The sequence below is a fragment of the Thunnus maccoyii genome, chromosome 3 (assembly GCF_910596095.1).
Source record: "Thunnus maccoyii chromosome 3, fThuMac1.1, whole genome shotgun sequence".
Taxonomy (NCBI): Eukaryota; Metazoa; Chordata; class Actinopteri; order Scombriformes; family Scombridae; genus Thunnus; species Thunnus maccoyii.
This window is the reverse complement of record NC_056535.1, coordinates 20,370,833-20,392,000: the sequence shown is the minus strand read 5'-3', so window position 1 is coordinate 20,392,000 and position 21,168 is coordinate 20,370,833. Positions and strand designations below refer to the sequence as shown.

Here is a 21,168-nt window from a genome sequence, read left to right as displayed (position 1 = left end):
TGTGCAGCTGCCATGTAGCAGAGGGAGGAACAGCTGGCTGAGGGAAGAGCCAGCCCGGGGAGTCAGTCACATTCCTGGCTGGGATTCAATGACTGAACCAGACACAAACAAACAGAGAGGGCGAGGGAGAGAGAGAGCGAGGGAGACAGAGAGAGAGAGAGAGAGAGAGAGAGAGAGAGAGAGAGAGAGAGAGAGAGAGAGAGAGAGAGAGAGAGAGAGAGAGAGAGAGTCACACATTGAGTGAGTGGGGAGACAGACTGAGAGTACGCCAGACTGAGCAGACGAGGCATATTTCGGGCGCACATTAGGAGTGCGTAAAACCGCAGGAGCGCATAGAAACACAGTACCCGGTGATTGTGCGTTGGATAATACGAGTTTTGAGTCTAGGAGTTGTCGACTTTAATTGCGTCTGCTATACAGGAACAGCCCCTATGAATTCAGCAGCCTTCAGTTTTCTGAATGGACGCGCTGGGAAGCTTCTCCGGTGACATGGAAATGCGCGTTATTGAGCGTGTAGCCGGATGCTGAGGACGCCCGATCCGATAAGTCAATTTCAGCTTTCATTTTGAGTTTTGAACTCTCTTTCCCAACCGGCGACAACATGGAGGGCACCAGCTTTCAGCCCCATCCCGGACTTCAACAAACTCTGAAGCAGTTTCATTTGAGTTCCATGCGCTCTCTCGGTGGACCGGCGGCGTTCTCCGCTCGGTGGCACCAGGATTCACTCTTCTGTAAAGATGGGAAATCTGCAGAGATGATGCTCACCCTGCCGGCTCAGACACCCCCAGTAATGTCCGGTCCACTTTTCATCCCGTCCGACCGCTCCACGGAGAGGTGCGAGACGGTCCTGGAGCGGGAGCCCATCTCCTGCTTCGTTGTCGGTGGCGAGAAGCGGCTGTGCCTGCCGCAGATTCTCAACAGCGTCCTGAGAGATTTTTCCCTCCAGCAGATCAACTCGGTGTGCGATGACCTGCACATCTACTGCTCCAGGTGCACGGCGGACCAGCTGGAGATCCTCAAAGTGGTGGGGATCCTGCCCTTCTCGGCTCCGTCCTGCGGGCTTATCACTCAGACGGATGCTGAGCGCCTCTGCAACGCTCTCATCTACGGCGGTACTTACCCCCCTCACTGCAACAAGGAGTTAGGCTCCCTGGAGTTGGAGCGAACCGAGAAGAGCTTCAAAGTGTATCATGAATGTTTCGGAAGGTGTAAAGGCTTGTTTGTCCCTGAACTGTACACCGGCCCGAGTGCTGCCTGCATCCAGTGCATGGACTGCAGACTAATGTTCCCACCTCACAAGTTTGTAGTCCACAGTCACAAGAGACTTGAGAACCGGACAGTCCACTGGGGGTTCGACTCCGCCAACTGGCGGGCCTATGTGCTCTTAGACCCGGACTACACCGGGAAGGAGGAGAAGAGTCACCTGGAGCAGCTGCTTAAAGAGTTAAAAGGAAAATATGATCTGACGGGCAAGCTGTCCAGTAAATCGTGCAGAGTAAGTCTGTTCTGTTTCACCCTGTTATTAACCATCACTCTTTGTCTTTGAGGAATGCTTCACTGTTTGTATCTGTGGAAATTTCATCAGCCCCAGGCCTACTACAGGATCTGCATTAATTAACATGAATGTTCAGAAGACTTCCTTCTCCTTATGCTTGACAGTGTCTATTTTGATTGATTGTTTGTATCTTTTCCAAGTGTTGCCAGTCTTATTTGGCACCTCCCAATAGAGTAATAATGCAAATCACATGTCACATCACATCTTTCCTGTGTTTGTCCCTCTCTTCTTCTGCACTGAGAAACATCTCATACATGTAGAAAGCCTCATTCACCTCTCTAAAACTCCCATGTCCACCCCCACAGGGTTACCCAAGGGCATCTGCATTATGATAAATGGAGTCCCAATGATATATTTTATTAGTGGGAGACAGGAGAAGGGGGGCAGGGGAGCATATAATGGTGCCATGAGGTGGGGAAGGGGATAAGAGTTTAATGAGGTTTTGGATATGGAAATTGTGTGTGTGTGTGTGTGTGTGTGTGTGTGTGTGTGTGTGTGTGTGTGTGTGTGTGTGTGTGTGTGTGTTTGTGAGAGAGAGAAGCGTTTTTGTGGCCTGTCAGGATAGGATAAAAGGTGTGTGTGTGTGTGTGTGTCTATATGTGACCGTCCTGGCTCCTTGCGTGGGTCAGAGATGTTTAGTATGGACAAAGGGAGCCAGGAGACGAGGTGGCTGTTCCTTCGTCACAGAGCAGCTGTTGTGTGGGACTCTGCTAATGAGCGGACACCTCTGTATGCATCACCATGGTACTGCTCCAGTCTGAGCAGGAGCCAGGAGATGTCTCACAGGGAAACCTCAGTACTCTCTTTTAAAAAAGTACTCAGAAAAAGTATTCGGCTTATGGAAACATGCCTGAAAGTGATAGAAAAGGTGAAGCAATCGTTAAATATTTCATGTTTTAGTTCTCAATTTAGAAATATTCACACTATGAGGTCCTGAAAGCATCCACAGCTGATTTAGAGCATGTTTTCCCAAGAATTCAACACACACTCCTGACAAAAATCTTTGTACAGTCATGAAATATCTGTCTCGCATTGCACCTGTGGCTAATTTCTTCCCTATCTGCAGTCAGCAGGTTTTGATGTATCACCTGTGTGTTATATATTTTCCAAAATGGTGAGTCCTGCGCTGACAGTCTTTCAGTGTGTGTGATATACACAGGGGCTGAGCATCATGGAGAGAGCGTGGCAGAGGGGGCAGTGCATGTTTGCTGTGGTTCACTGTCAGTTGTGTCCCAGTTAGCAGACAGGCCCGGTCCTCGGGGAGCTGCACACCAGCGCTCTCCCATACATCAGCCTGACAGGCCAAGCTGCTGAAAGGCCGGACGGGGGGCTCGCAGACAAAGCTTGGCTCAGCTTACCCATGAAACAAAAACTCAATGTTATCGGTCTGCCTCAGCCTCCCTCTGATGTCAGAGTGTTTTATTAATAAGAGAGTGCCTGGAAGTTTACCTCCTCTGCCGGTATCATCTGTCTAGACTCCCACCTCATGTACGTGGCGGTTAGTGCAGATACAGCACTGTCAAGAAACTGCTGAGAAGATTATATTTGATGGAGCAAGTGTTATTGTTTTTTTGTGGAATAGTTTTGAAGTTTTCTTAAGAGATTTAAGTGTGATTTAGAATGATTCCAGTTTTTATTGATAATCTGTGAATGTAGAAACATAACCAGTCATTTTTGAAATACTGCAGCCGGCTCATGAAAGCAGAAGCCGGATCAGAGGAGGGAATGAAACCAGTGAACCATTGTGTCTGTTTTGCATCAAATCCAGCATTTGGTCATTTAGCCCTTTGCCTAATGTGCAGATGAGGGCAGATTGCTTAGCGGAGCCTGCAGACTCTCTCATTCAGAAGATGCAGGGTGTTTGAGCCAGGCCTTGACATGTGTTGTCAAAGGGCCATAACCCCTGACCTTTCCCCAAAGACACTGACCCAGCCTTCCCCCATTCTTTTCACACCATCCAATCACATGCCCTTGTGTCCAGTCCACTGGCCAGATGGCTGTCTGATAAAGGATGCAGGGTTATATGTACAATGGACAGATAACAAACATTACACTGAAATGAAGCTTGATCCCAATAAAATTTCTCATTTTTGGGATGGGTACAGTAATGTTTATCCAAGATCCTGCGTGATTTTTACTCTCACACTGCCAAAAAATTTGGAAACTTGAATTTTGAGTCCTTTTTTGGCTGGACCACAATAACGGGGCCAGCCCTATAAATGTGAATGTCTGTCTCTGACTGACTGACTGAGTGATGAAGTTACACCATTGGTTGGCCGCGCTGCCTCTGGGGCTCTATATGTACAGATATCACCACATTTCAATACATATAAATGTATTAAAATGAACAGATCAGTCTATAATAAATTTTGTTTTATTTTATTAAGTTACATAACAGTTTGGATTTTTATTATATCTACATTACAGACTGAATATCATGATTTACTGCATCTCTCTGTCAATGAAATTTTTTTGTGAGGAATAAAATGTTAGTGGAGCTTTGAGTTGAGATCATTTTATCACAGTACGGTCAGGTAGTTGTGTTGAAGCTGATCTGCTGCTATCAGCAGGCAGAATGATTGTACTGTGTCCTCCCGTCCTCAGAAGTTTGTACTCCCAATTTGAACTTGCCAAGTCCAAACTAGCAAGTACGCAAGTCCGAACTTGGCGTACTTGGTATTAAGAAAGGCCATTTATGTATATGAGAAAGGCCCTATATCAAATTGGCTTCAGTCAAAGCCCAGCGCACTTCCTTGGGGCTTGGTCGCTATGTGTTGCCACTTCCTGTATCCATCGTTTCAAATTCAAAGCCCTTTAGCGTTTCATATATTAGGTTTTGATCTAGTCTTTTTTAAAATGAGTTGCTGCATTGTGCTGAACCTTGTGTATAATAATTCAAATGTTAACTTTTCTGATTAGCATGAAAATCTCAAAGAAAGAGGATTTGAATTGCAAAACCTTCGTTTTTTTTTTTCAATCCAAAGTCAAATACTTCTGAGCATTAACTGTAAAAAAAATATATCCCTAAGAAGTAAGGGCAATGCGATCAATCATCTGAGCAAAAGAGGACTCTGGAGAACTGTGTAGACCCTCCTTAATGGAATGGATATTAAAGCCATTCAACTGAGGCCAATTTATGCCGTTTTTCATCCTATTGTTCTCCTCACTCAATGAAATTAGCCTCAAACCTGGAGCAAACCAATCAAGTGTGTGTCGAAGGGTAAAGGGTTGTGTGTTTTCGGTTTATTAACTGTTATTAAAGTTGATGGATTAATGAGAAATCCTACCTTTCTTCATCAGGTAAAAGCACGAACTTGTTTGCTTGTATGTCCGGGTTTTTATGTGTAGTGAGTATACGAGTGTGTTTGCATGTAAACAGGAGCGTGTAATGACTGGATCAGCTGTGCGAGCCAGATTAAAATGAGCTCACTGCCGGCTCATTTCCATTCCCATCTGTCTGCTGACCTCTAGGAAGCCCTGAAAGCTGACATGGTGCATCCCTTTGGTCCTTGATGGGCCTGTCTGCCCAGCGTTGACCCAGCCAGCTAAGACCTGACCCACCCAGATTCAATTTAGAGTCAGTCATTTGATTCAGATTTAGTGTTTTTCTACATCATAGTCCTGAAGGCTTTTTATGGTGCAGCAAATCCATGTTTTTGGTAGTTTGAGGCTTTAATTTTCTTTCTCCTCCTCACTCTTCTCTCGGAAACATCATTCTTTTGAGAGCAGTCGCCTGAGTCCCAACCCCTCCCCTCCCCAGTGTCCAACTCCCCACTGACCAGCCCCCCCAGAAGACCATCACCTCGTCTCTGCAGTGCACGCTGGACAGAGCGTTCGGCCAAAGCAGGGACGGCATGTTAGGGGCAAAAGGGTGTCAGGAGCTCCCAGGGGTTGTGGCCTCCATTCTCGCAGCGGTGACCCCATGTTAAAAGAGTGTCAGCTGGGGTTCTGTCATGGGTGATGTGTGCGAAAGACCTGCCGCCTCCTTTGTCTGAAGGCCGGGCTTTCAGAGGCTGTGAAGTGCAGCCATTTCTCTTTGTTAGTGCCTTGTTTCTTTAGGTGGTGTGTGGATAGGTCTGTAACCTCCAGCCTCTCCCAGGGTGGGAAATCTTGTGTCACTGGCTTCCTGGTTCTGTGCTCAAAGACAGATTGGAGCCCAAAGTGGTGTCTGCATGTCTGATAGAGATAGGGATGGGCAATTATTTCAGTATAATCATTAATCGACTTTCAGCAGAATCACATCATCACGATTTGATCTTATTATGTTATATTTATACAAATTTCTATTGTCCAAATTAATGATTCTGGGCATGTCGTAATTACAATTTAACAAAATTAGTTATTGAAGTTCTTGTTTTACACAAACAAAGAGCTTGGCTCATGGAATTACAAACAGTATGTGATTTTGAATGCACTTGTCATATTGTGACATGTGTGGATGTTATGAAAATATCCTTAATAGTATTGTGGTAATGATTTCAACCATACTGTTGTGCCGTACATAGATATATACAGGTCTTATCTCACATTTGTTTAAGCACAGGGGGCCATTTTGATAAAATTGACCACATCACAATATTTTTTACCAACTTTCTCCATAACGACACTGTTATATGTTACTGTTGTTGTTTAAGAAAATATTTACACATAAAATTCATGAGAAAAATCATTAGTTGACAATTAAGACAAATATGAGAAGGATAATGATATTTTTTTTATTAAAAATGGTTTATTGATATAGCACTTATCAAAATCAATGGTTACAAAATGCTTTACAAAAGACAAACATGAAGCAATAACAAAAAATCAAATGAGCAGTGAAAATTTAAACAAATAGAAAAAACACAAGGAGGAAAAAGGACAAATAAAATAGCAATACATGTATATATATATATATATATATATATATATATATATACATCTAAATACACACACATATTTATATAGGCATGTTATAATATATAACGTATATATGATATGTAACACCTTTAAATAAATATGAGAAATATACTGTAGAACAGGATACTGGTCTTACAAGTCTAAGTAAGAGAAAATATGTTACTGTAAGCAGCATTAACTGGAAAACTGAAAAGTCATATTTAAAAGGCTGAATTTGACTGTGACGCTTTTATCTAAAACACTTTACAGTGTTTCTGCTGCTCATTCACCCGTTTACGCTCACATTCACACACACACACTCACACACTGATGCCAGCAAGCTTCCATGCAAGGTGCTGGCCTGACCATCGGGAGCAATTTGTGGTTCAGTATCATATCTATCTACAGTAAATAACAAAAACATCAGACAATATTTAGTCGCTTGTGTTGCAACATCAATATTATGCCACTATACTGTATTGCCCATCTGTATTTTTAATAATTTAAAGCGGACGATGTTTTGCTCCGTTCATTCCTCTATAAACCTCGATGACACAGCACAGTGCTAATGTGTGAAAGACTTCTTGTATAACTCGCGGAGTGAGGGAGGAGGATGATTAGTGTTGATCGGTGATGATGAGACGAGGGAGGAGATGAGCGCTGGCTGTGACTGCAGTCAACAAGCCAGTCAGCCGGTCCGTTAGTGGCAGAACAGATGCCTGTTTCGGGTTAGTGTTATTCCACAATCATCATCAATTCCTCCTCGATCACCTCCTGATTTCGAGCTCTGTGATTAAGAGTCAGGCCCATCTGGTGCAGAGACAGGAAATCCTGGAGTCTGCATCTGCTGCTGGCTGAGCTACTAAGCTGCTGCAGTCATGGGGGGGTGGGGGGGTGGTGGGGGGGTTAAACTCTGATAATCCTACATAACTCCTGGAATGCAGAGACCACAGTGCACATCAAAACCGTCATCTTCTCTGGACAGCGTCTTCAGGAGCAGACTCAGACAGACTGAATGTCAGTTGCTTTACATCATCAGCCATGGACTCTCTCCTCCTTCCCTGGCTCGCTCAAAGCATCCTCACAATTTATAACCAGTCCCTCTGGAATTTTGTAATTAGAGCATGAATTAGATATACTGCAGAGAATATGTAACATGGAGAAACCAACAGTCCAATTGCACGTACCAACTCAAGTGCTTTTCTGATGAGACTACAGAGGCCGAAGACACCAGCTGAATTGCAATATTTATCCCCTTAAATTTTCTCTCTGTCTCCTTAATGACCCGCAGCTCTAAGCTACATAACTGTTAGACCACATTGGAGATGTGCTAATGGAGCTCCAGCCAGAGCAGAAGTAGGCCCTGCTGGTGCCATATGACAAATCGGCATGCTGCTCTCGCCTACAATCCGCCCACCGACCACCTCCAAAGATATCAGGAGGATTAGCTCACGCAGCTAAACCAAACAGACTGCTCAGTGTTCAGACAGCATTTGCTCCAAGTCTTGTTCGTGCCTCCTGTTTTGATGGCTAGCAGATCACAATCGGAGCTGCTATCAGTTCACTTGCAACTGGTGCGGTGCCAAGCTGCTGTACAGTTCTGTGTGTGGCTGCGGGAAAAGAGGAGAATGAATGTTTTAGGGATTTACACGACTCCCTTGCTCTTTGGGATATGCATAATTTATTTTAGGATTAGGATGGTTTAGATTAACTTTGAATTCTCTGCTGAGTTCAGAAGACAGAAGGGTGTGAATGCACTTTTGTCTTTGTCTGCTAGTGACATAAAAGCTTCGAGTGCAATTCGGCAGGAATAGTTTGCATTACAGACCTGTTTTGTTTATGTTTGCGCGTGTGGGCAGGTATGTACCTCAACATTTTGAGGCCTCTGTGAGACTCCACACACGCAGAAAGGACTCGTCCTCAGTTGGAGTCTGCTCCGTGCGCTTGTGATTGGAGGGCGGCTGTGGTTGCTAAGCAGAGCTGCTCTTCCTGTGCTAAATAAGAACTTCGTGCTCTCTGGCTGGTGGGCTCAAAGAAGCGCGCCAGAGCACACACACACACACACACACATATGTGCGCACAGACCTCACAGTGCATAGACCTACAGTACAGAGACCTCACCCTCCTCCATTCACTGCCCATCCTCTTTCATTGTGACCTCCACACTGTGACTCGACGAGTCTATCCTCCTCCTCCTCCTCCTCCTCCTCCTCCTGCTGCTGCTGCTTTCCTTTCTCCAACTCAGACCTCCTCCTCCTCCACTCTGCATCACACACACTTCTCCCACAGGTCAGCACTGTATAAAGCTCCCCTCTCCATCACTGAGACCTCCTTGTCTGACACCTCCTCTGCCCCGCCACCATCATTCACCTCCTCCGTTTGACACCTCCTCGACCCTGTAGGACACACACACACACACGCGCAGACACATACACAGACACAGGCTCTCCTCCTCTCCTCCACTGAGATCTCCTACTGCACTCCCCCTCACTCTGCTTTATACTTAGATCTCCACCTCCACTGTAGTGAGCACATGCTGTTATCAGTCTGTATTCAGACTGGCCTACATACGCCGCACATGTTTAACTGTACTGCTCCAGGGGTGTTAGATAGATAGATAGATAGATAGATAGATAGATAGATAGATAGATAGATAGATGTGAAGAGGCACCGCTACTTTGTCAGGATGACCTCATAACCATCCTCTATCGCCTTCTCCAGGCTAGTTTCAAGAGTGCGCTAAATGAACAAATGAGTGGGATCCACAGCTCTCTCCTGTTTCACTATGTGCCATTACAGACGCCTCTGTCTTCTCTCTGACAATCTGCACGTACAGTACCGTAGAGCTCTCAACCAACCATCTCCCAACACGGTTTATTTCTCTTAGCTTTAGTTTCGCAGGAGGTCAGAGCTTCGGTGTTGTGTAGCAGAACAATCATTCAGCGTTGGTGAAAAGCTGCGAGCCCCTGTGTGTTCATCAGACCAGCTCGACATGCTTTCTTGCAGAGACGGAGCAATGCAGCATTGTCAGCAGGCACCCGTATCAAATGAATTCAGCACAGCTGTCCTAGCAGACTCCAATGCAGTGAGGGGGGAAAGTTATTTATTCAGTATTACAGTCACCCCAGGATCCGTCACGGTCACTCTTTGCCACAGCATCATCTGGTCAGGTGGGCTTTTTCCCTCTTTGACCTCGTTAGCCTTGTTTATTACCTCATTCAAAAGCAGAATGTACTGTATCTCGGCTCATTTTTTTTTGTTAGCCGCCGCCCCACCCTGCTCTCCCTTTGCTCTTTCTCTCTGTATCAATAAGCGGAGTCTACATTTAGAGAGACAGGCGTACAGATGGGCCATGGTTGCTCACACGCTGGGGACACCTCTTCCCTCCCACTCCCCCCTTTTTGCAGGTGTCTAATAGTTGAAGGGTCGCCCGCACTGTGCTCGCTGCACCGGCTGCCCAGCAGGGCCGCCTGCCTCCCTGTGCTTGTGGCGTTGACAGGCGTCTGGCTTTATTTCCAGCCAGTCGACAAGCGCAGACACAGACAGGCATGGCCTGAAATAGAGCAGGCTCACCCTTTATCCTATAATGAGGAGACTATTATAGCCTTGTGTCTCAATAATAATAAATAACAATACTAACACATTTAATTTGTACTGCACTTTTCATTCATAGGGCAACTCAAAGTGTTACAGTATTAATAATATAGAGCACACAACATAAAGAAAATAATAATACAAGTTAAGCAGAAAAAGCTTTCCTGAATAGAAAGATTTTCTTTTTTAAAAGAGACGAGGGTCTGTGCTGCCTTCAGATGGTTAGGAAGGCTGTTCCACAAGCGTGGTGCAGCAGAGCAGAAGGCTCGATCCCCCATGGTGTGGACCTTAGTACAGGGGGCCCGGAGGAGTTGGCAGGAGCTGGCAGATCTGAAGGTGCGGATGGAGGTTTGTGGTATGATCAGTTCCTGTAGGTAGGGAGGCGCATGTCCATTGATGGATTTGTATGTGAGTAGCAGGACTTTGTAGCCAATCCTGAAGGAGACAGAGAGCCAGTGCAATGAAAACAGAATTGGTGTTATACATTCGTGTTTTCGCACACTCATCAGAATTCTGGCAGCGTTGTTCTGAATGTACTGGAGCTTCTGGATGCTCCTGCATCAAGGATCCCTTTGAAGAGCATATTGCAGTAGTCCAGTCTTGAGGAGATGAAGGCATGGACAGGTTTCTCAGCATCTGACAGGGTTAGAGAGGGGCAGAGTTTACAAATGTTTTTAAGATGGCAGAAAGTGGTTTTGCATAGATGTCTTATATGATCATGAAAAGTCAGCTGAGGGTCAAACCTAACACCCAGATTAGTGACTGAGGAGGTACTTAAGCAGAGTATGGCTGATGTCAAGAGAAGAGTTGAGCAAGTGCGCACATCATCTTAAAAAAAGTTCAAGCTGCTTTTCAGATTATCATCAAAAACTAAGTAATCACCTCTCCTTTTGGCGCCAACGGTCTTAATCTGCCGCACAGGAGTATGTGTTTTAGTGCAAGGTCATGTGACCTTTGATGATCTGAGGAAACTTTTCACTCAAGAGAAGGGAGCCTGCTAAGAATAAATATGAACCGCCATTATATGACCGTTATGGGCTAAAAAAGACAAAACATTCAGATATTTTGAAGATAATGAATTCACTTGTGACCTTGTATCAGTCGAATGTGTTTAATCAAATGCAAAGATGATAGTCTGGTCAGGGCATCTGTCCCATATGGAATGTATGAATAATTCCAGAGGTAATAACAGGGCATTGTTGGTGCACTCATCTTCACAAAGACGCCCATCTCTGCATGTCCATATTTAATTCACCCCTTTCAGCTGCTGAACTGTACAGGCTGCTGATATAATGAGTCCCTCCAAAGAGATTAGTCGCCCTATCATCAACGCAGCTCCCTAATTTCTCTTCCTTTGTTGTGGTGCACGCTGTACGAAATGGGATAAAGGGGCTTGGCCGGACACAGTGGGAGGAAGTGGCTTTTGTGTAGCTAGCAGGTGCAGTGGAATGACAGTGGGGTTTTGGTGAATGTGTGCGTGTGCGCGCACTACTGCATGTGTACGTGCATGCAGTTCTGTGTCTGGCCCCAGCCAGGAGGGTATGTGCTCCATGAAGCCGAGTGCCGCTGAGATACACCAGGAACCTCTGGAGCTCGACTTGAACCCTCAATCACAGGGCTCCTCAGGGGTTTGCAGTAAATTCTTCAGGCGAATGGTTTTCTCTCCCCTTCCTCCTCCTCCTCCTCTTTCTCTCTCTTTCTGCACACATCTGGTGAACAGCGCTAGCACCCCTGTCATCTTTTACTGCGTTGAGGTCATTTCCACCCTATCGGTAAAGTGGAAACACATGATGTGCAGGGTTCGGCCTTAATGGGGTGGGGCTGGCATGGACCAGCACTGACACAGCTTTACGGCCAAGAGCTGCCAAAACAGCCTTTCTGTGGAATGCTTCCGACTTCAAAATTAAAGACATTTGTAGTAAATAAAGTTGTACTTATATTTACCCGACAGATATATACTACTATAATTATTTACATTTTTAAACATGTAGGATGTTTACATGTTTTTCTTCAATGCATGGTTTTAAAGATGTTCTGTGATGAGATGGAGCTCATACCAGCCTGCAAAAGCAGCAAAGCAAAGCTGAACATGTCATTCATGATGCTTTGAAACTGCAAAAAAAAGAGCAAGCATTGTTTGGGCTTACAGAAGGATATTAAGTGCATAATGAATACCAAGTCCAGGAAGACATGTTTCTCCCTTTTGACTTTTTCTTTCTCTGTTCCAAGTTTTATTTTTGCAGTAAAATTCCTCCCTTCAAATGCTTTTTCTTTCTTCATCACATTATTGATTCCAACTGGTGAGCTGGAGAGTTGGGTAGACTTTGGCAGACGCTCTAGATAAAGGGTGTGTCCTCATGTTTAATTGGGATTCTCCTTTAGCAATAAATTATGTGGATTTCCTCAATTCTGCGCCCATTCTTTTCAAATACTTCACACCACAGCTCGCAGTGTTTGTCATTCTCAGGAATCTTAGCTTGTGTCATTTGCGCCATCTGACACATTTTGGTTGATTTCTTGACAGTGCGTGTGAATTAATTGCTCTGCCACTTTTTATGGGAACATTAATTTTTTTGCATTGCACTGAAATGTCTCTGTTTGCATATGAGAAATTTGCACGCTGTATTTTTATCTAATGTAACCACTGTTTGCAATGACTTAAACAGTTAAAAACATTTAGCCACACTTAGATAATTTGTTACCTAAAGTATTTAAATGGAAATAAACAGTTTTAATGGCGCTTTACTAGCTTGCTACATGGATCTCAATGTGTCTCCAAGCAAATTCCAGTCCACACTGTGGTTTCCATTTTGTGGTAGACAGAGCTGCAGTGTAAAAAGGGTGGGCTGCAGTCAGTCAGTTACTGCTGTCTGTGGGTAGACTACAGGCAGAGTGGCTGCTAGGAGCAGCTGCATGGATTTTTATTTGTGCTGTCCAACAGGACTCCATCATAGACTGCAGCAGCACTCGTTATTGAGGGCACACACTCCTGTACTGCATGCCTCTGTCCTCATTACCTCTGCAGCAGCTTAGCTCTCTGCCTTTGTTCTCTCTCTTGGCTTGAAACTGGAGAATATGGAAAGAAGTGCTGAGGCTGCAGTTAGCTCGGCTGCCCACAACTTCTGCCGCACAGGAGAAAACATAGCACAGACAACCACCACCACCACCCCCCCCTTCCCCCTCCCCCAGCCCTCTTGTCTACATATTTCCACAAAGCCAACGCACAGGGGATGTTCTACTTTGATTCATCATCCTGACTTGGATGTAGGCTGGTTTACTTGGTGCCTCTTATATTCTGTTTGTAGTCCTTTATTCCCTCGGCTGCTTGTGTCGTGTGTCTGAATTGAATATTTCATTCTTCCTCTCAGAGATTGCAAATGTATTTGTGTGTTGGCCTACTGACCAAATGCCCTCATGGCCAATCTGCTGTGTGAAAGGTCCCATAGACGTGTTCCTCAGAGGCGTTAAACAGCAGCCGTGCAGAGTGGCTGGAGGGACAGTAAACTTTTATCACACTAATAACCCACAGTCACAGCTACCCTAATGGCTTAGGCAGCCATGCCAGGGGTTGCCTGGAGGTCAGGTTGAATTGCAGGACATAAATGGTAGATTCCAACTGGTAGAACAAATAAAGGAAGAAGAAAAAGGAGGGGCATCTGAGGTGAGCAAAGGGGGAAGAAAGTTGTTATTGGAAGAGCAGATAATCACTTAAATTGATTTGCAGTAAAAGGAAGCCATTGATTGGACCGGCTCTTTTATAACGAGGCGATCTGTGGCCTTTTAACCCGCTTTCCCACCCAACTCTGCACGCTTGCAAACCTTGGAATCGGTCCGAGCATGCCGTCAAAAGGGCACAACTCCTACACAAGTGACAAGTGAGTGAAAAGATTTGTGCAGAGTTTGCCCAGTACTTGGTGAAAACATCGGTCAGAGAAGTAGCTGTGTGAGAGAGGGGATTTGTTAATGGAGTTCAAAACTAAACTTTTTCTCAGATTCCTCTCCCTCTGGCTGAGGTGACTGGTCTTGAGAGTGTTTGTTTTAGGTGAAGTCAGTGCTGGAACAGAATGTTGTGAACCGCAGGCCAGACTGTGGTTCTGCGGTTCAGCTTCGACCTGAATGCAGACGGCTCTGTTTGTTTTGCCTCTCCGTTTCTCAGGGAGAAATCTAGACGCTGCCAAAGTCCTGCACTCACACCCAAGGCACGCAAATAAAACCCCTTCACACAGAAAAAAAAAATGTACCTGGGTGTAGCCGCTACATCTGGACTGCACCACCCCAGTGCAGGGGTACATATCCATTGGTGTCTCTGTCCTTCTCTCATCTTGTAAAAGGGCTCTTTGGGAGATGAGATGGCGTTTGATTGTTTCAGTGGCAGGATGTTTGTGGGTTTTGTTCCAAGCCTTTTCATAAATAGCAGTTTTTATGTTGCTGAGGTCAACTGGTTTTACTAGACTGGAGAGGCAAGTCCAGAGGCAAGGAGGCCTCCCCACCATCTGGCAGCCATAAAAGGGGGAGCAGGAGGTTTTTAGTGGGGGTTTATGGGATGGTAGGGTGAGACACTGAGGGGAGGAGAGACAGAGTGGATGGTGGACTCTGGTTGCCCCCGAGCTGCAAAGCTTCCTCTGCAGTCTGAATGACAGGTCAGAAGTTCATTGCCTTTTTTTCATCCTGCATCTGCCTTGTAAGGTGAAGGAGGTGACGGTTGGTTCAAAGTTCGAGGGCAAAGGAGAGAACGTCTCTGTGAAGCTGTTACTGCTGCCGTGAATAAAAATATATTGATTCAATGAGCTTGCTATATTTATAAGTGTTTCAGAAAACTGTAGCTCAGTGTAGCAACGAGTCCCCTTGTTGTTGCATCGTCGTCAGCTTGTTATGTTATGCAGAAGATGAGACCTGAGTCCTACAGATGGTGCAGAATTATGTGGCTGCGTAAACACTGGTGATTCAATGGCTTGGTGTTGTTTGGGTATGCGTCACCCTCTCAAAGCACTCTGCACACCACAGAGTAACAAACAGTAAGTTGTTTTGTGCGACTACAGACCCAGGCTCTCTCTTCGTCTAGAGACAGTCTTAATAGTCAGGTGGCTTTATTTTGTTTGCACATCTGACTTAAGTGGGAATAACAGCAGCGTTAAGCCATGAAAATACTGGAATTTGAGGCCAGTGAGATTCTCATGGAGATTTCTGTGATGAAGACACTCCTGAGAGTCTCAGTTATGTTCTGCTGGAAGATTTCTTCCCCAGTTTTAAGAGCCGGAGCCGGAGCTGCCTGGTCCATCTGAAGCTGGATGCTCGGCTTATAGGTTTTCCAGAATGGGGTTATCATTGCAGAAGACTGTGCTGCTTTGCTGACTCTGGCACTGATACCTCCCATAGAGATTTCATCTTTTGTTATGCTGCAGCTAAGATGTGTTAACCCTTTAGCCTCTTTGAGATATTTAGGTATTAGAAGGTTATGGAGCTATGTTATCTACTTTGTTATTGTGTGTACATATATTTGTTTCCAATACGAACTCTCTCATTAAAAAAATAAGAGTAAATGTGTTTGTTATATAAATTAGCTTTATTGACCTCTTTCTCTAGCCAGTCAGGGGTCGGGTTTTCAGACCCTCTCCCACTTAACACAGTTCGTATATGAAGAGAAGAAAAGTGCTGACAGCAAAAGAATGAGAGCGTGTTTGGCAGGCACGCCCTTGTAGGTTTCTGTGTCACTCAACTCTATTAAATTTTTAATCGTTTCCTTGCTGTGGTATGGAGCTCAACATGGCTCTGCTCAGCCACACACTGTTTAGGCGGCTTATGCTCTGTTCAACTCATATGATGGGAGGAATAAAAAATGTACAGTCGGGATTTTCTCTCATTAAGACAAAACAATAAAACTAATACAATTAGAGAGTTTTTGCATGTAGCATGTGGTCTCCTCACTTGTATAGGAGATTTTTCAGCAGCATTTTACACATGGAGAGCAACTTTTTGGCTTTTTAGGTTGACTGATGCAAATTAATGGAGCAGGAGTTGATGCTGAGCTAAAACCGATGCTATGTGTCTCAATGGTACGCTCTGGAGCAGACACCACAGTGTAATCTAGTCTAACACCAGAGGCAATTTATATAGCAGCACACACAGTGGTGGCACTGTTGTTCCAAAGTCCTTATTATTGGGTTTATTGGAGTTTCTCCAAAAATTATCATGACAATGCTGTTAAATATACTTCCATTGCCAAGACATTTGATTGCACTTGACAAACTTTAAAGAAAGCATCAAAGGCACCTTCAAAAGCAGCCGCAGTGAAAGAATCCAGCCGGAGATTCACTGAGAGACTCTTAACATACTTCGGCCTGTTTATTCACTCACATTTTGCGTCATGTCAGAGTCTCGAGCACTAAGAAAAGGAGTGAAATAAAGCACTGGCCCTTGATTGAGAGGCTGGAAATGAGGGACTCTGCTCTTGCTTAGTGGTTCCGTCCACTGCAGTGATTCAGGGGATAAAAATGTGGCCTGTGTCTCTTTAAGAGCGCTGGCCTGTCTGCAGAATGCATCAGTCCTGTGGAGCAGACACAGGCCAGGAGGAGGAGGGGGGTGAAGGGAGGAGCGTGGGGCTGTGCGGAGGGAGGAACGAGGACAGGAGGGAACAGCCACAGTCTGGGCTTCCAGCCTCCTGGCTAGACTGCTGAAAGTTATTATTGAGTTCCTGTGTAGGGCCTCCCCTCCCTGTGGCATACTCCTCTGTGTTCACTACGAGGTAGACGGGGAGTGCTGGAGAGGCAAAGAGAAAAATTGGCAGCCTACCATGCCCCTTTGCAATGACCTTATATGCAACAAATAAAGGATAATTTTGTTTGATTCTGTGTTTTTGCAAGGGCGAAGCCTCTGAAAGCCTTGTAAGACTGAGAGCAACCACACATGCTAATAGCCTTACAGCTGCTCGACAGCAGCTGAAACTCCGACCTAGCTCACTGTTGTCTTAAGTTACAGTTTAGCAGACATGTCCTGTTTTCTTAGGAATGGCCTTAACTAGTCAAGACAAGAAGGTTGACGGTTCACCAATGAGAAAGCAGCAAACTAAATCCTCTCCTGGCGTGCTAAGTGATGAATATGATTCAAGGACAGGTGGTGGGAGGACGACAGTCTCCTTTAAATAACTTTGTCTTCACAGTAAATGACAGTCATGAATTTGAAAATATGACTTTTTTAAAGCATAAATGTAGGAATAAAGACCTGACAGACCAAGAACAGCTTCTCCAGAGTTTAAATGTTAATTGCAAGACAAGCTAGTTCACATTTTTTGCACTAGTTTGTGTAATTAGTCACTTGTAGGTCATCTTGTCCTACCTGCTGGTCTCAGAGACTGGCTGTCCAGTAAAGGCCATGGAGATTACATAGTTACACACATGCCCTCCTCTCACGTCTGTGCCTGCCTACAACACTAATCCCTGGTCTGCCTTCCCATTTAGCAGCTACATTAGGGCCACAAAGCGCCTGCGTCCTTACAGCTCAGCTCACCAAGAGAGAGACAGACTTTTATGTAATGCTCTGTCCGGTGTATTTGTTCTGAACCTGCTGTTGCTTTAAGCAAGCTCATCTCGCTGACCAGGCTCCCTCAGGTTAACAGCACCCAGCTGCTGCCTGTCCTACTGTACCGAACTTGTCACGGCTCCGGCTCGCAAAAAGCCTGAACCCTTGCAGCACCTGAGGCCCAGTAGGATCCTGCGAGGCCGTTTTTTCCTGCACATATCTCATGTAGGATGTCACATATGTGCCCTGATTAATCCCAGCATGTGTCTTCGTTCATGGTCAGCGCAATCATTCGTCCAGCCTCTGTATTAAAGCCGACTCGGGCAGGGTTTGGAGGAAAGCTGGGCGAGGGGGAAAACCCTGGCGCTGAAATGGGTATTTTGTGGAGTTCTGTTTGTTGAGTCAGAGCTTAGTTGGGCTCTACTGTTATGTGGTTGCCATGGAGAAAAACACAGGCTCTTGTGCAATAAAATCATTCAGGAAAAGACATTTCCAAGAATTTTTTAGAGTCAAGAAACAGACGGCAAATTGCAGAATTCATGAGGTGCTGCGGTCCACCGCCCGCCTCTTTCAGCCCTCCATTTTAGAGCGCTCGTATTCATTTTATGGAAGCTGCAAGGCTCGAGCCCTCTCACCTAATTACTTCTGTAAGCAGATATGTTTTCCTATGAACGGAGGAGGGAAACAAAACCAGTGTTTAAGGATGGAATGTGTGATCTTAGGAACGGATGTTGTGGGTGTTTTATCCCCTATTTCCCTTACAGACAATTCCTTGAACAAGTGGAAACAAGTGAAATGCTATTTGATCTCTGTCAAATATTACTGTGTACACATACTCGCGCTGTGAGGCCCTCGCACATTTGAGTCAGACTGTTGCTCTGCCAGAGAGAGCAGAACATATTCAGAGGCAAATACTCCCAGTGTAGTTTTGAAAATGTGTTGACAGTTAATTGGTTGAACGCTTATAAAACCCACTGGCTTTCTTGTATTTTTTTTCTCAGTTACGTCAAGGCTTCTTATTGCTCTTTAATATGAGGTATTTTATTCTTCCTGTTTCCTGTCTATCTGACTGGACCCATAGCACTCTTCAAATAGCAGAGCTCTCTGGTTGTGCTTCCTTATGTAGCGATGTGGTGAAAAAAGCAAATGATGCTACGCTTTCTGGCTTATTTCTAAATTTGAAGTTCAAAGCTAATTAAACAAAAAGTGACATCAAGTGTCTGCAGCATTAATTTACTCTCAAATTAGTACTTTGATAGCACGTCATTGTTTGATTGGTTTAAATGGAGACAACAGTCGTGGAGCAGAGATTAGGTTTTCTAACCTGGTGACCAGGGAGGCAGCAGTTCACCAGAATGGCCAGAATGGTATCTATAAATTTCAGCAGGATTTATTACCTTGGTTCAACCAATTAGCTCCCGAGCCGTTCTCAGGACATATTCTGTGTTGGTGAAATGACATCACATGGGACCCTGAGTGAGCACTGACCCTAACTTCACCTCACCCTCTCACAGCTTTTATGGCCTCTTCCCCTAAATCCCCCTCTGCCCTGTCCCGTCCTCTCACACCTCTTAACCTCTGGTATTCATCCCATTTTCATCTTTCCAAATAAACCTGCCACCTGCCCTCCTCTCAACTGGCCACTCAGGGGGCACGTGGTCATGTGGCTCAGCTTACCAGGCACGACGGCACAAACCACAGCTCAGCTGACTGGTGAGCTGCTTTACCGTTTAAAAAGATTTCCAGCCCTGGATGCCTGATTGGTTGCTGGGCTGTTGCTGGTTTGTTTATTGCTGAAATTAGCTGTGTGTTAGTGTGCTGATGATTATTTTTCTAAAATTAATGTCCCCCTCCACTCCAAAACGTGTTTTGTCTCTTGTTCCTACAGTTGACTGTTTGAGCTTCACTGTGTAGAATGATATACGCACAGAGTTTGACACTAGACGACTGTTTTCACATTTATCTACTGAAGGGCAAAAGTTTCTCTGTGCTTATTGAAAATCCAATCTCAAGGGGCGGGCCTACAAGCATGATTTGTGACATCACAAATAGTTTAGAGGCCAATTCTGGTCCAATGTTCAACTTATACAACTGTGATGTGGAAACTTGAAGCCTCCAGTGCACACACACCGAGAATGGACTTTACAGTGAAGTAGGAGACATCTTGTGTCCAGGAGTTAAACTTTTGAAATGAAATATATTTGCATATTCATAGATTATGTCATTTTTAATGAGGTAGAGGGAGGAGATGCTATTAATTTTTTTTAACGAGATAATTTTACCTTTTTTTTAGGGAAAAACTATATCAGACACAAATTATTATTCAAAGTGGAGTATTTTATATACATTGTAAAACATGTCTGGAGGGGATCTTTAAATCATTTAAAGCACCAGCATTGTCAATTTTAGTCTGCAATATAACTCAAACTATAAAAGGAAACAAGGTCTAGGTTAGATCTGAAACAATTAGCCGGTTAAGTGATTAGGTGATTGGGAGAAAAATAATCAGCAGCTATTACATGTATTATCATATGTATTATGTGATATATACGAGAATGATTAATACTTTTCAAGCAAAACTTTCTCCAGTTCCAGCTTCTAAATTACTACTTTTCTCTGTCTTATGTGATAGTAACTTTGTGTTTTGGACTGTTAGCAAGACAAATAAAAGGTATTTGATGACGTGACCTTGGGCTTCAGCAAATTGTGATCTACATTTTGCACTATTTTCTGCAATTTTCATTAGTTGAAGTGCTAGTCTAGTTTAATAAAATTGCATGAAGACGGCAAAATGATGGCCAGAAAAAATCCCTGTGAGGATCACACAGGTCATGGAAAAAGAGAGAGTTTTGATTCATTTTGGTTATAAAAGAAAATGAATCTGAGTGTCATTAAGGAAGAAGGTGGTTTGTTTTATTCCCTGTACCCCAGTTGTTAACATGGAGATCTGACTGTCCATCTGGCCTGTCAATTTGTCAGACACTGGAGGTCTAGACCCCGGCTGAGCCTGGTCGGTTGTAACTAGCAGTCCCCAGTTGCTCTCCCTCCCCTCCGTCGTTCTCCCAGGCCTCCTCCTGTCCCGACTTATTCACCGTATCTGCCCTGCGAGGGAGGTGGAGGGGAGTCATCCAGTACCAGGTACAGCGAGTGATATAATGGTCTGTGTATTTGGAGCTGTTACTGTTTGGGTTATGGAGAGGTTATCCAGTGACATTTTAATCGTCTTTCTGCCTTATTTGCCGTGGTATTAGTATTAATATGCAGGATTAAAACTCAGCCGGTCAGACGCTGGACTTGCTGTTTTGTTGTAGAGCAGAGGGGGAGCATGCTAACAGCCAGAATGGCGGCAAAACACTTCCCTGCGTACGGGCAGGGATGTGCTTATCAGTGACAACCCAAGGTTTTTCACTCTGGAGACATCAGACCTCTGACAAGAAGATGGGTCTGTTAACACATCCAACTGTCTCGGAAGGGAGAGAGTTTATCTGTGAGAAACCACAGATTTTCTCTCATCTCTGTCATTACTCTGCTATTACAAACCTACACCACTCTGCTATCCTGTATTTAGACATAAATACCTATTTTTCACTTTTGTTCTTCAAATAATTGTCCTAAAAAAACACTCA

At 44.7% G+C, this 21,168-nt stretch overlaps 1 protein-coding gene across 1 annotated transcript in view; it reads left to right on the top strand.

Annotated features, from left to right (window-relative positions):
- Positions 1-219: 219 nt before the first annotated feature.
- The window catches only part of skib (v-ski avian sarcoma viral oncogene homolog b), a 34,084-nt gene continuing 13,135 nt past the window's right edge, over positions 220-21,168 (top strand). The window contains exon 1 of the mRNA XM_042402108.1: positions 220-1,495. Within this exon, the coding sequence (XP_042258042.1) occupies positions 602-1,495 (894 nt within the window). The 5' untranslated portion in view covers positions 220-601. The remainder of the gene's footprint in view (positions 1,496-21,168) is intronic.